Genomic DNA, 15,850 nt, shown 5'->3' with positions numbered 1-15,850 from the left:
TCTGCAAAATGCCCACCAGAGGTCAGTCTGTGAGCCTGCAGTTTATCGCCCCCATGTTATCCCAGAGTAGGGCTCCTAAAGTGTTAGAAATTGTCTGAGGCTTTTGACCACCTTTCCAAATAAAATCTTAATGAATACATTTAAGTCTTATTAAACTCTGTAATACCACAAACCAGACAGCCAAGCTGAGGTTGTTTCACACAACTTTAGTTTTGGCAGAAGGCATGGAGAGTATTTTGCTCTTGTCCAGAAAGATCAAGTGAAAACAATCCACTCCGGGCCCAGTGGTGCTGCCCTCGGGGACTTTCAGAGAGAAAATCAGTAGGCAAACTGCATGGTGGGCAGACACTTCAGCACATCTCAGCCTCCAAGCTGCTTGGCAATCTCAAGTGACAGGCATGACAGGCGCAGAAGGCTTCCTTAATTCAAGTCCAGAAGATTCCGGAGAACTTCAAGCACAATTTCATAGCAAAAATGATACTGCTCCTGCACGCACACACACAAATGACACAGCGGTGAGTGCAAGACCCCAGTGTCTCCGTTAGGAGATCATATCTGCAAGTTTTTTCAGTCACATAAGAAAATTCCCCTCAAGCAACAAATATTTATCTACGAACACTTAGGAACTTTAAACATGAAGAACATAAATAACCCAAACAAATGTCCTGGCCTAGGACTCTGTAACAGAGATGCTAACGGAAGGAAAGTGTCAGCGTCCACTTCCTTGTATCTTCTCAGCTAATCTAACTCCAATTTGAAAAGCCTCACATTAATTTTAACATTTCAAATGCATATAATTGCTATATGCTTATATACCCAAACACATCTCTACTTATATAGACATATTATACATAGCATACATATCAGTTCAGAGGCAACTGTTTTTATCATAAATATAATAAAATTTTGTTTCTCCTGGCAATTACAAACTAATCTGATATAAAAATAGCTTTATATAATGTGCTAATAGTAGATAGATGATAAACAGATAGATGATAGATAGATAGACAGACAGACAGACAGACAGACATAAATAGAGGCAAGTTCACATTTCAAATTACTTTCTAGAAACTTAGCAATATATTAGATGCACTGCTTCTGTAGTGTGGCGCCTCTCAGGTTAGGCAGGGAGTACTTGCCTTGGTTTGAATCATGCCACAGCGCTGCCTTCTCATCTGGGTCACTATGTTCATAATGTTGAACTGAAATTAGACGACAGTGGAGAACATAAACACTAAAATTGACAAATGAGTACTCTATATTTCTTTCTAGTGAAAAGAGGTAACTAGAAAGGTCTCTGTTCCAGTCACAATATACGCCTTAAAGCCCAGCCTAATGAATAAGGAAGACTTGTTTCAGCAGGCTTTTGAAGGGGTAAAAGAAAACCATCATCTATGACGAAGACCATTCTCAAAGAGCATACTCCCTTTATGCTAACCAAAGGAAGAATTGAAGCAGCAGTATAATTCTGGACAGGCATAGAAGACCTGCTTGACCACATGAGCATGTATGTTTCTTATATAAAGAGCCCTGCTGATTCAAATAGAAACCTTTGGCAACCATCACTAACACTGACTGCTAGAGGTCACAAAGGTCTGCTGCTGGCTCGTAATGACATGGTGCAGAAATGTGAAGAACTTAGGAAGTCTTCCAGCCACTGGGCACTGGTAGTGAGCTCTGCTGAGAGCGACCAAGCGAGCAGCCTATGGAGCAGCTGCAGCAGTCCGTCATGGGGAAAGGCAGTGCGGTGCGAGCACTGCGGAGGCATGGAACTCGGGCTATGCTGACAAGACACTTTCAGTTTCCCAACTACAATCCCTCATACTTTATAAACTCCCCCCTCATGCATGTGTGTGTGTGTGTGTGTGTGTGTGTGTGTGTGTGTGTGTGTGTACATAGAATGCAGAAGTCAATGCTAGGTCTCATCTCTCAGGAGTTGTTCACCTTCTTTTAGAAGCAGATTCCTTCTCAAACCTGAGTCTCATCAATTAGGCTGATTGGCTAATTAATGATCTCCAGGGATCCGCCTGTCTCTGCCTCCCAAATGCTAGGATTACAAGTGAGTGGCGTCATACTCAACGTTGTGAGCAGCCTCACAACTACCCTGGGGTCCTCAGTGCTGCGTGACAAGCATTGTGTTTCAGAGTTCTTTATGTATTCCAGATGCATAGCATTTCTTGCACTCATAGTTTGAAATTATTTTCTCCTAATCTTTATCCTGCCTTTTATCTTCTCCCTAGGGTCTTTTATAGAACAAATTATAGGGGAATTAGTCCAGAAAATAAAAAAGCCATGCGTATTGAAAAGAAAGTAATAGATCTATTTGCAGATGACACAAATCATCTACATAGAAATGACAAGTAACTAAGCCACAAATAAGACTCAGAATAAATGACCTTGACAAGGTCATAGGACAAAAAAACAACATGCAAAAATCATTTGCATTTCTATCTCTTATTTTCTTTGCAACAAATATGGAAAAACTGAAAGCTAAAATAGTAAATTTCTGATTTGTTCAAAAAAATGAAGTAGGATAAATTTAACAGAACACTTAAAAGAATTTATATTCAGAAAATTGTGGAATGCTTACCAAAGAATCTTAAAAAGATCTATTAAATGAGCAAATATATAATGCATTCCTGGATTTACTGATTCCATACAGGAAAGATGTCAATTCTCCCAAGAATTTATATAGACACAAGGTAATTTCTACCACAATTCCTGAAGGCAAACTATGATGACTAGTTTTATGTCAACTTGTCAGAGATTAGAGATATATTTGGAAAGAAGAAATCTTAACCTAGCAAATGCCTCCAAGAACACTCGCCATGGGCAAATCTGTGTACTTTGCTTACTGGTGATGGACTTGGGAGAGCCTGGCCCACTGTTGGTTGTGGCATCCCTGGGCAGGCGGGTCATGGAACGCAACCCTGTGATCAGTACTGCTGCTCCCTCTGGGTGTAGCCTTGAGTTCCTGCCCTGACTCCCACCCGTGATGTACTGTGTGCATGTGTGTGACATGGAACTGTAAGTTGAAAAAAACTCTTTCTCCTCACGCTGCTCCTCACGATGTTTTATCCCAGCAATAGAAATCCTATCTAAGGCACAAACTAATCACAAAATTGACATTGGAAAACAGACTCTGAACTGGCCAAGACAATTTTGAGATGTAGGAATGAAGTGTGAGGAATCACTCTATCTGATATTAAATCTTTTCCATAGTTACGGAGATCCAAAGGTTGGTACTGGCAGCAAAATGAAACACACAGATGAATGCAACAGAGGACAAACCACAAGAGCCCCATGGGAATGCTCTAAGTCATTTTTGATAAAGGTACATCAGCAATTCTGTGTAAGAATGACCTCTTCAACAACAGTTCTGGAGCAACTGGTTATCCAAGGTCAATAAGGAAGAGAATGATTCCCAATCAAAACCTGCTTTATATAGACAACATAGAGTATGGACTTGGGTCTAAAATACAAAACTTGAATTTCTCAGAATCTGGGTTCTTAGATCTGATATTTGAAACATGATGCACAAAAAGGGAAACTAGGTTAAAAGTCATTAAAATTAAAAGCTCTCATTTCTTTAGAACCTTTAAAACTGCAACAGTGCTGGGAAAAATCACGGCCCTAAATCTGTAGTCCTCTACCTTACTTCATTGAGAAGAAAAGAGGCTTGGCTGAATTATCAGAACAGACACGGTCTTCTGAGTGTGCTTGTACTGGCCAACAACTACCATGTCTACAACACACAACAATAACCACCACAACAACTACAACAACCACTACAACTACAATAACAACTACAACGACAACAATGACAGGACAATGGAAACGACTGAGAAGAAATGAAGAGTAAAAGAAGATCAAACAAATTCTACTGGAATTGGGTCTCCACATATAATTGTGTTTGTTAAATAATTATTGTTTGTGATGTGTGTTTGTATTATTTACTACAAATAGTGCTAGGTAACAAAACAAAAGGACCATTAACTTAATTGACATTCATAATACGAAGGCATTTTTACAAAACCAAAAATAGTATTTTATAGAGTAGTAGATTAGAAAGCTAACAAAAGCAGATATTTAGCATTTCACATATTATTGTTCAATAGACTTCTTACAAAATAGTGTTTGAATTGCTAACAGTAAAAATCACATACAGTTGTCAAAAAAGGTCAAAACTGCTCTAATGATTTCTTTCTTTGAAATTTTGGTAAATAGATGACAAAAGACAATTATCTCTAATGGTGCTGTAGGTTGGCAAGTTTGGGAACTAGCTAATGACAGGATGGCAGCAGTGCTGTTGAAGGACTCTGTAAATGTTGCTAACAGTGATTCAATCAGTGTGTGGCTGGTAGGCCCATAATACACCCAAGAAGTTTCACTTTGGTCAACTGTGTTCTCATGCTGACTAAGGCACCTTGTTCTAACCTGTGGAAATCCTCAGCACCGCAGCACAAATGTGACTTGCAGCTTGTATTTCACAGGATGAAATTCGGGCATTTAAGTTGCAATGACACACATGGACAAGGTAAGGACCTTAAATCACAAGGTCAGTCTGCAGGCTGCTTCTTCAGGAGTCCTCTCTACTGACAAAGCGAAAAGCCAAGCCCAGCACCTTCCCGACAAGATGAGGTGACTACTGCAGCATAAAGCTAGCGCACATGCAGTACATGACATTTCGTGCCAAGCCTTGGCTTGCTCTCCTCACAGCACCAAGCCTGCCGTCACGGCATCAGCTGCTGGCTAACAGTCACTACATGCCGACGATAGGAAGAAGGAAACAAGCTTTGCTGAGAATACCTCACAAACCCTCCATGTTTCTTAAGACAAGAACTAGTTTGCTTTCAAATGTTATAAGGGGTTTTAACCTAACTTGATTAAAAATTAACGTGACTCTAAATATCAATAAACAGACATAAATGGTTGCGTACTCTCCTATTTTTATGTCTGTAGGGAGCAGAGGAAGACACCCTGAGCTGTTGATACAGGCACGGTGTGTCGAGGTCCCAGAGGCCTTTCTACAGAACCAGCTCTGATGACCGAGCTGCTCAGAGAAGGCTGCAGAGAGGAGCTCATAGTACCGGTAAGAACTGGAGTTACTGACAGAGAGGCTGGACTGTGTGGAACGTCAAGAAACACTGGCTAGGTTCTGATTTTTAGTCACAGTATTTCATCAAACACAAACATCATTTTTTTTTCATTGCTTTCTCAAACCTTGTACATGCTGAGTGGGCATCCACCACTGAGCTATATCCTCAACTCCAAGTACCACTGAGAAAGAAAAACTGCTGAATAAAATGTGTAAGATCAGCAGTAAGACACATTTCAAGTGGAAGAAGCTATTGTGTGGGGGCACGGTGCAGCTTCTGTCTGACAAAGGATGACAGGCGGCCCGTACGGCTGCCTCAGTGATATAAACAAAGAGAAGCATGCAAACATTCTCAGCATTTTAGGACAAGTGTCTTCTTCTGACCATCCAGCTTATATTCATTCTTCGTAATGATATTCTGCATTTGTTTTGGAAAATGCTATCACTCCTAGTCTCAGTCTCCCGGCCTGTAGTCATGAATGGGCCAAACAGGCCAGGGCCATCCTGAAATGCTAAGAGGCACGGGCCCATGCTTTTGAAAAGAGATTCATCTTCTCCTAAGGCCTGTTTTCCTAGCTCCTCCTTGATGCGGGTAAACACTGAAAATGCAGCATCCATTTTTCCACCGCAAGGCCTGCCTCTGCTGGAGTACGGGTGTGCAAAGCCTGAGACTTCAGGAATCTGACCTTGTCCCACAGGAAGGTAACTGCAGAACCAATCTGTCAGGGCACATGGCTCCTCACCTCTTGACTGGCATAAGGACTTCAAGTCCTTAGGAAGTCCTTACGGCACGGTAAGAGCCACCTTCCCCAGAGCCTGCATACTCAGCAGACATCTTCCCTTCCTCAGTACTGCAGCACAGAATAGTTCAGGAAGCAACAGCAAAGAAGTGTGTAATCACCATAAATCAGACCTCTGCTCTTACACCTCAGTTTAGGAGAAAGGAAGGGATTCCTAATGCTTGGTTCATGCCCGTGAATACTTATCTCATCATTTAATGTTTTTTTTTTTAAAAAAAAAAACTGATTTTGAGGCTGGAGGGAAGGCTCCCTGCTTAAGAGGACATACTGCTCCTGAAGAGGACTTGAGTTCAATTGCCAGCACTCAGGCTGAACAATTTGCACTATTAGGAGTCACTACTAATGCATCGTCAGTATAGCTTCAAACCCTTGTAGTGTCCTAAGTACCAAGTCCTAAGTGCCTTATAAGCCTGGCAATTTTATTAAAAAGCAAAGCAACCTTACCTGTAAGTGTTTTGTCCCAATTGATACTTATAAAATTCATGTTCTTTTGCAGAAGTGGGGCATTTCATGTTCTAGCTGGTACCTGCTTTTGTCTACAACCATCCTTTATCTCTCATTGTTCCTTGATAATATACAAATTTCTGTAACTCCACCTGTAACTCCAGCTCCAGGAGGTTGTGATATCTCTATCCTCTCCTGACATGTTCACATGCCCACATATATACACAGTTATAAATGACAAAAATGTATAAAATAATACAACTGGCATTTGAGAGAGGATGAGCAACTTACACAAACCCACCCAAATCTAAGGTAGATAGTAAAATCGGTAGTTAGGCCTCGAGGCCGCTCATCAGCTCTGAGCTCAACATTTTTCAACATACATGCATGTCAGATTTGCTCACTGAAAGCAAGAATACTTCATTGAAATTATCTAAAAGAAATACTAAAGCCCCAAGTGGCACACAAAGGAAGGAAATGACTGATTACTTACAGAGAGTGTCCATTACTCTCTATACTATCCTAGCTATTCATTGATGTAAGATATGTTAATCCTCGAGGCATTCCCAGGAGCCTGGAACAAACCCAGGGAGCACAAGGTCTCCTGAGCTAATGTGCACTCGATGTGCCGTGCTGCTCAGACCACAGCCATCCGATAAGTGCAGGCTGTGAGAAGCATGTTTAGAGACACTATCAGTTCATCTGCTTTATCACACACTTACTGAGTAGTTCTTCTCGATGGCAGAGAACACAACATCCACACATATGAACACCCCTGTTCGGCCTACACCAGCACTGCAGTGAACAAGGAGGGGTCCTGTAATGTGGTTCTTCCTCACGTAACGGACATATTTTATGAAAAAATCTACTGAGGCAGGAGTGCCATGGTCTGGCCATTTGGTGAACTGCACGTGTTTTACAGAGTGACTCTTTCCTGTCTGTTAGAGAGACAGAGAGAGGTTTATTGATTTCTTATATTAGAGATCTCATTTCTATTTCTATTCTAGTAACGACGACAATGCTGCTGCTTCTGGAGACAGTGCATGTAGTTAGTGTACAGAGCATTCAGAATACAGAAACCTAAGCTTAGTGTTTATAAAACCTCTGAAAGTTGCCAGAATTAGCTTTTCTCATTTTAAAAAGGAGAACACAATGAAAACAATAAAAACAAGTGTGCTGTCTGGATGCAGGAGTCCAGCTCCCACTCCCGCCCACCAGGCAATGCACTAGGAGCTGCACACGGGTAATCTACTCTCATTTTTATATCAGCCTAAGATAAAAGTACCACATTTCTCCATTTCTAGAGATCAGAATTGGGAGGACTTGGAGGTATACGCTAGGTCACAGGCTCACATATTGATAGCCTGGGTTTGGCTGTTTGCCTTCCAAACCCTACACTAAAACTTTTCTATCATGCGGCTGCAGATAAACCAAGACTCCAAAGTACTTAAGAGTAAAAAGTTGGCTGACACATCCAGAAGGCTCTGCACCTCTGGTACAGGAGTCAGTACTGATGCATCGTCAGTATAGCTTCAAACCCTCGTAGTGTCACAAGTACCAAGTCCTAAGTGCCTTATAAGTCTGGCAATTTTATTAAAAAGCAAAGCAACCTTACCTGTAAGTGTTTTGTCCCAATTGATACTTATAAAATTCATGTTCTTTTGCAGAAGTGGGGCATTTCATGTTCTAGCTGGTACCTGCTTTTTGTCTACAACCATCCTTTATCTCTCATTGTTCCTTGATAATATTCTGTTCCATGAACACTTATTTATGTTTATATAAATACACCCAAGGCAATGTCTTTTTCAATTGTCTTGCTTTCTCATCTAGGACCTTCACCACACACATTTGATGTTAGCTTCAGTAATGCTTTTTCCAAACTCCAGATAACACTATTTCCCATCTCAGCTCCCAAAGCACCCCACGTGAACCTTGGCATTATCACTGAGCACAGCAACTCAAGTACTGGAAAATATAGGACTCTCCTTGCTCGCTGTGTGGCAGTAGAATCCAGCACAGCTGTAGGCACTCTTGACAAACTCAATGCAGTCTGCCACACCTGGCAGAAGCCACCAAAGTACATCACAGGACCAGAAGCATCTGATAGCCACTCCCTGCCCCATGGTCCCCTTTATATTTTCTTCCTCTTCAGTCACAGTTTTGCTAAGCAGAAGTAAAATACTATAGCTTCATTTCTAGATTACAAAGAGGTAAAAGTTACTCTATTTTCTTCTAGAGCTGGCTGTTCTGGAACTCTCTCTGTAGACCAGACAGGCCTTGAACTCACAGAGATCCACCTGCCTCTGCCTTCTAAGTGCTGTGATTAAAGGTGTACACCACCACCAATAACAAAAGCTACTTTTAATTTTTTTCTTTTTATTTACTCTTGTCTCACACAATACACCCCAGTAGCAGCCTTCCTCTCTCCATTTCTCCTAGTCCCCCCTCCCCCTACCTCCCCTCTCACAGATTTCCCTTCAGAAAAGAGCAGGCTTCCCAGTGATAGCAAGCAAACATGGCATACCCTCAGTATATATTCTAACACACTAGTTTATATTGTAAAACATGTATCTACAAGCAGCATTTATAAGACTTACGGACTTCTTCACAATCTGAAATACTCGAATGGTGAAATACTGAGTTATATGAAATGTCTCCAGAAGGACACGAAAGTGTTTGAATTCCAAAGGCTCCTTCAGAGAAATGGGCCAGTAACTGTAACACTTGATAACTCCACCTTCTATCTCTCTGGTTATCATAGCAATAACATTACAATTATTTTCCATAACCATTTGCCAAAAGTCTTCTATAGTATCTGGCAGTGGTCCTTGAGTGGCAATATAAAAATACTCTTCTTCATGATTTACTATTCTAATATAACTAGCGTTGATGTAGTCCTTGTTTTTTCCAAGAGGAACACGTGTTGAATCATCTATTATGGAAACAGAAACATGTGGTAAAAATAATGGAAGAGTGGGCTATGCTACCCAGACTTTATAAAAGCATCTTGCACAGGTAAGTTCATAAATTTCTTTACCACTCCATCAAAAGAAAATGGCACAGGAGATTATTTTCAAAAAGGCTAAGTTTAAATTCATCCCTCCATTGCAATGTCATTGGTCTGGTTAGAGGTCTCTGGTTCCCTGGCTCTGTCAATACTAGATCCTCACTGGGACTCCTACTGGTTATCCTGTTGCCCTGTGTCATGGAGATCCCGCAGATTTGCATCAGCAGGACTGGCCCTTCCATGTGTCCCAACAGTTCACAGACGATGTAGACTTGGGATGGGAGAGGAGTATCCTATGGGACACATTGTGACACACTAAAACTTCCACAGTATGGTTTCTATGCTTTGTTTTGTTTTGTTTTGTTTCCTTGTTTTTTTTTGTGTGTTATGTATGTTTTATTTAGGGGGATTGCAATAGGATGGATATGAGGGCAAGGGAGATGAGTAGGATATTATACTTACTTGTCACCAAACAAGGTCTATGACTTTCAACATACAATACAAAATTCTCTTATAAAGTGGAATAGGAAAGACTATTGCCAAATATAGAAAGACACCAAGTATTTCAAAATGGGAGCAAGAGCAGTACCTGGTTCTAACAGATGACATCTCGCCATCCAAAATGCTAGTTTATATAAACACTTTTTGTTTAAAAAAGAAAGATTAATATATTGAATAATTTAGTAAAATCTAGCTTACAGATATAAACCACAATCACTCAATTCAAACTTCTGTCCTACATGTCCCATTCTGTGCAGCCTTTCTGGGCTCCACAAATCCCCAAGTAATTACATGTGTGTTGACTCTTAAGGAAATTTACAGAAAGACATTGCTTGAGTTGGGATACATTAATGAAGAGAATTGGTAAGACCTCAAGACTAACATCATGGAAGCAAACAACTACTTTCTGACTGGATGAAAGGTCCATTCCACAAGATGAAACCCATACTGGACACCATTATCAGAACAGGAACCTAAGGCTAGAGAGTTGTAGACCCTAAGAGACTATTAAGATGTTAGATGGACATAGTATTAAATCAACTCCTAGTGACCTACCATCATACCCTATATACCTCTTAGTCCTCATCAGAGGAGCTTACATTTGTACCAAGTAATTAATTTCCCATGACTGGGAAAGATGCAGAGAACAAGAGACTGCAGAATGCTCATCTCTAAATGAACCCTATATAGGAACTTGCTCCACCAAAGGCTCAGGCACCCCTGTAGAAGAGGGTGCATAAAAATGTAAGAGGGAGAGATGGTGGATGACAAGGAGAGTGTTTTCTGGACAGAGCAGGCAGCTGCATGTGTGAACTCACAAAGGTTGTGAAAGCACTTACAAGACCCACAAAAGTCCAACAAGAGAAGATCCCAGCACAAAGAGGGGAGTTGGGCGCAAAGCTCCACCCACAGCTGGGGTGCTACTGGCAACTGACAGCTGCTGTGAGAAGCTTTCTGTTAAGTGTGCAGTGCCTGAGAAGTAGCCCATGCCCTGGTAAAATGTCCCACATCCAAGAGTGTCTGTCTGCTGAGACCAGAGTGTACACCTCTGAATCCTGGCTAAAGCAGGTACTATGTGTTCAGTCAACTAGAGAATATTGTCCCAGGAAGGTTCTGTCACCTACTTAGCACTATAATTGTCTTCAAAACATCATTCAACAATTATATCAAGTAAGTCTCTTCAGGATAGTGAAGTCTATATGAACCTCACAGAAAACACCACTGCTAAGAGCCATGTGCCACAAAGAGAGTTCCTGTGTGTGGAGCACCATGATGTAAGGCATTTTTCTGTAGGTCGACAGACAGTAAATTCAGAAAAGGCACTGCACCTAGGGGAGGCAAACCCATAATCAGAGTAAATTTTTCTTTTGTTTCTTTCATGATAGAAGTGATTCAACACTTCTACCTGCCACCTCAGGTACTAAGGTTCATATCCAGGACTCTGTAATACTCCATGCATCTTGAAGCCCAGATCTTCGGCAATGACTGAGTATAGCCTGGTTGTTCTTGGTGAATAGCAAGAAGTCAGTGAAGCTGAGTCCATACATAGCCTCCAAAGTGCCAAGTAGGTTGGTTCTGTTTTTTCATGAGCTATTGAACAATGGCGGAGGAATTAGGGAAAGTGACTGCTGTCCACAGACATGTCCTACCCACATGGCCACTGTCCTCGGTTGAAGTCACTCTTCGTGAGCACTCACATGAGACATAGGATTTATGTGGGGTTTGCTCATTTGGAAAGCTCTATGTCTTTTCCCTAGACCTCCTTTGTGATTACTTTTTCAACTACGTTCCTTCCAAGGCCTTGACCATCCGTCCAGTTAAGGAACTGGCTATCACCTAAGCTTACCTGCCAACCATTTCTCTAAGAAAAATGAACATCCTATTACACCCAGCAAGGTTATTCCCAGCAGATATAATTCCCTTCACCATTATGCTTTAGAAATGTCTCAGAAATGAGCCTCAGTAATGCAACTGTGCAGTGACCCAGGTGAGCCTCAGAAACAATTCAGAACCATGTCGAACCCTGTTTCCCCCGTTAATTGATCATAGGAAACTCATCATAAAAACATAGGTACAAGCTGAGGAGAGAAACCAGTGTACTAGGAGTGAAGATGATGGAAATTTGGACAATTTGTGTCTCACAATTTACTTGTGCCTTCAGGGCTGTGGTAGTTTGAATAAGAATGGGCCCCATCAGCTCCTGTGTCTGAATGTTTGGTTCCCCAGTTGATGGAACTGTTTGGGAAGGATTAGGAGGTCTGATCGTATTGTAGGAGGTGTGTTACTGTGTGAGCTCTGAGATTTGAGGTGCTACTTCCCAGGTAACTCTCTCACTGCCTCATGCTTGTAGATCAAATGTGAACTCTCAGTTCCTGCTGCAGCACCATGCTGGCTGCCTGTTGCCATGATGTTCATGGACTCAATCCTCTGGAAACATGAGTTCCCAAATTAATGCTTTCTTTTATAAATTGTCTCGGTCATATGCTTTGTCACAGCAATAGAAAAGTAAGTAATCAAGGGTCTACTCAAGAAGAATCTCACATCTACCATATCTTTCTGATAAGCAAGTGCTACTGTGCATACCCAAGCTTAATGGCTTGGTTGTTGATAGAGAAGCAGTATCTATTTAGTTCTCATTATGCAGTCTCTGCTAAGGTGTAATAATAGGCTGAAACCCTGCTTCTCCAAAAGAAAGCAGCTCCTACAGGGATTGCAGTGCATTGCTCCAAAATCCCAAGGCCCTCTCCAGCACTGCAACAGGTTCTGAACTGCATCCCTCCTAGCGACATCTGCTGAATGTGTGCAGCAGAGCAGTTTTCGAGTGGTCTGCATTTATAGCAGAGCCTTTTCTTGGGAAGCCTATCTAAAAGAGAACTATGTCACCGCCAAGGGGCTACAGAGGCTCACAAGGCATTGTGCCTCCTTTTTGGCTGTAGAAATCTGATACAGTGACCACACCTGCGACATTAGAAGGGAGCATTTTAAAATGCCCTACACACTTGGACCCCTAGACATTTCATCCACAGAAGTTCCTTTTAGTATCTTCCATTCTCTGGTAGGAAGATGTGTTGTAAACAAATCCAGAACAAATCCAAAAACAGTTGGCTACTGTTTAAGCATTGTAATGGCCTGTGGTGATGTCTGATAGAGGGAAAAGATGGTTGAAATCCATTTGAACTATATTATCACAGAACTCAAAAGCTGATCTATTTCTGCATTTAAACCATGAAGTGAATTCTGGACTTGGCTGACTGAAAGCAAACTACTTCCAGTGACCTTCATACACTTCCTCAAAGTGCCTTCTCACCTCATCTGCTCATTTATTGTAGGGTTATTGTTCTTTGACTTACAGAAATTCTTACTATATTATAGATGCATATTCTTGTCAAATAGATGTTTTGTCCTTAAATTTTGTCTAGCCTGATACTTACCATTTTGCTTTTAGAATAGTATACTTGGAAGAGCATTTTTTTTTAAAAAAAGTTTGATGAAGTCAAATTACTTTTTCCCTTGGCAATTTCAAAGTTTTGTATCCTACTGAGAACATTTTTACTAAATGATGCTAAAATTTTTTCCTTGGGTTTAATTCCTCCAGGAAGTTGTATGTTTTTATTTTTTAATTAAAGATGTCATTTTATGTATATTTATTTATGTCTGTGTGTGTGCTGCCTATGGTGTGTTTGTGAGTGCATGAATGTGTGTGTATGTGCACATGCACTGAAGACAAGAGATGTCAGATTCCATGAAATTGGGGTTTTAGGCAGTTGTCAGCTATCTGATATTGGTCCTGGGAACTGAACTTGGGTACTATGTTATCACATTTAGTTCTGTGAGCAATTTTGAATTCATTTTTTATATAAAGTATAAGGTAAAGGTTAGAAGGGTTTTCATTGTTGTTATTGTTGTTATATAGAGTTGACTAAAACCTTTCTTGAAAAAAATATCTTCTCCTTATTTTTTGGCATCCTTAAATTTACACAGTATCATCTTCCCTGTCTCTTTACACCGTTATAAAGAATACTCAGAAATTTAAGATACTACCATTATCAGTCCTGATTATGTCTTGACCCTGAGACAAGTTATGAAAAAGTATTTCCCTTGGAGTAGGAGACTTGATATATAATGTGTTCTCACTCCCTACGCATCTATTAAAATTATTTTGAAGTCATAAAATATTGAATAAATGCATTATGTTGTGTTTCTCCATAGAAATCTTTGTAATAAAGGCCTTCTTTGCTTTGCATGATGGTACAAAGCCATAAATATGACTATGTAAACTAGAATTGTAAAAATATCTTAATAATCAGTAGGGAAAATATGATTGTTTTGGGGCCCATAAAATTTCTATCAAGGCTTTAAAATCTTTCCTGCTGATTATAAATATACAGAAAAGATTTAAAGCAAGATTCATATTTTGAACACTAAACCTAAGACATTAAAAACACAGAATTCAAGCATTTCATTTTCAGTTTAAACAGTGTTTGCTCCTTTTTCACTACATAACTTAGGGTGAGCCTCTGACTGTGTCTTGTCATAGTTCCTCATCCATTTGGATTTGTTCCTACCATTTCATCCTTTATATTCCCACTTTTCTGAAGCTACCCTAAAGTCCCTGGGATGTAAAGCCTCTAGCCAGCACGTGTCTCTCAGGTGGCCTTCATCCTAACCACCCCCATTACTCAGTGCTTTCATTCTGGTAAGTCACCATTTAGCAAGTCCCTCTGGGTACAGCAGTAGAGTTCCCTGTTTGGTAATAATACCACATGTTCCAAGTCAGGTATTTATTCTATAAGAGCATTTGTGTTCAATTCTAAATTTTCCCCAGAATAATATATATGCAGTGTATATGTATGTCTATGTATACATGTATGTGTACATGTATATAATCTTGCTGTCACTGACTGCCACGTTTGTGAGTCAGCTCTCTTGGTTAGCCTGTCTGCAGGATGCCGCACAGGCTTTTCACTGGGAGACGAAAGGACAGCACAGCTGCACACTCTGCTGTTTGTTCATACAACACAAACAGATTTGGAAAGAAGCTGGCCAACTTTTACTGACACAGTCATTTGTACATTGAGGGGAAGCCATCATACTTGCTATGCTTGCACTATTCACAGCTAAGGCACAATGATAACTGAAATCTAACTCATGTTATAGTATTTCTAACAAATGTTGTATTATTAACAATATGTGTGCAGGTTTGGGTGTGCAAAGTGAAGACTAACTGAACTGATTATAAATGATTCCTGGCATTCTTAACGTGCCATCAGAACTTCCTCTGTATGTGTGATGAAGAAACCAGGTGCATGCTCATAGCCTGTTGCTCAGATAAGACTAGACTGTGTTACAAAGTAAGCAAACCCTAAAATAGAACTTAGGTGAATACAATTTAAGTAAAGCAAAAGCTTTAGGATGATTTTCTTTTCAATCAAGTGAAGCGTTTTTGCATATCTACACTTCCTTGTCCACAGACTAGACTTGGAAGAGAATCACGTGCGTGTGTACCTCACTCTCTCCAGTGTGCCATTACTTCTTATAGGGGATCATTTGTAAAACCTTGTTTACTTTCAATCTCCTTGAAGAGTAATTAATTGCACACTGAAGGGATAAAAATCAACATATGAGACCTTTGACCTTCCAGAGGGGTACCAAATTGTTTGCCCTGCTAAAATGTTGCATAGTGGCCCACTGACCAGATTTTCAGAAATGCATACTAGTGAGTTTCATATTATCTCACAGGAGACAACAAAATGCACTGGCTTAACCATTTTGAAAAGGTACTCATTGCTTTATAACTAGTCATTTTAACCTGAAGGAGCTAACAAAACAAAAGTACCTGATGTGTCTTGGCAGACACAGTGCCCCTTTGATTTGTGCTATCCCCAATATCTTTACAGAAATGATGGAAATCATTAAAACATCTTTGGTGAGTAGGAAGCGCACTCACTCTCAAGATACTAGAACCCTTGGGGAAATCACCAGATCTAGCTTTGAGGAAAA

General features: G+C 40.5%; 1 protein-coding gene across 1 annotated transcript in view; it reads right to left on the bottom strand.

The window, feature by feature from the left end:
• Nucleotides 1–205: 205 nt before the first annotated feature.
• Ptpn20 (protein tyrosine phosphatase non-receptor type 20) overlaps nt 206–15,850 on the bottom strand; it is a 51,131-nt gene continuing 35,486 nt past the window's right edge. The window contains exons 7-10 of the mRNA XM_052190657.1: nt 8,940–9,274; nt 7,065–7,280; nt 1,140–1,202; nt 206–486 (exon numbers count right to left, since the gene is read on the bottom strand). Coding sequence (XP_052046617.1) covers nt 421–486; nt 1,140–1,202; nt 7,065–7,280; nt 8,940–9,274 — 680 coding nt within the window. The 3' untranslated portion in view covers nt 206–420. The remainder of the gene's footprint in view (nt 487–1,139; nt 1,203–7,064; nt 7,281–8,939; nt 9,275–15,850) is intronic.

This window comes from Apodemus sylvaticus, chromosome 8 (genome assembly GCF_947179515.1).
Source record: "Apodemus sylvaticus chromosome 8, mApoSyl1.1, whole genome shotgun sequence".
NCBI classification, from domain to species: domain Eukaryota; kingdom Metazoa; phylum Chordata; class Mammalia; order Rodentia; family Muridae; genus Apodemus; species Apodemus sylvaticus.
Note: the sequence above shows the minus strand (reverse complement) of the source record. Positions and strands in the feature narration are given on the sequence as shown.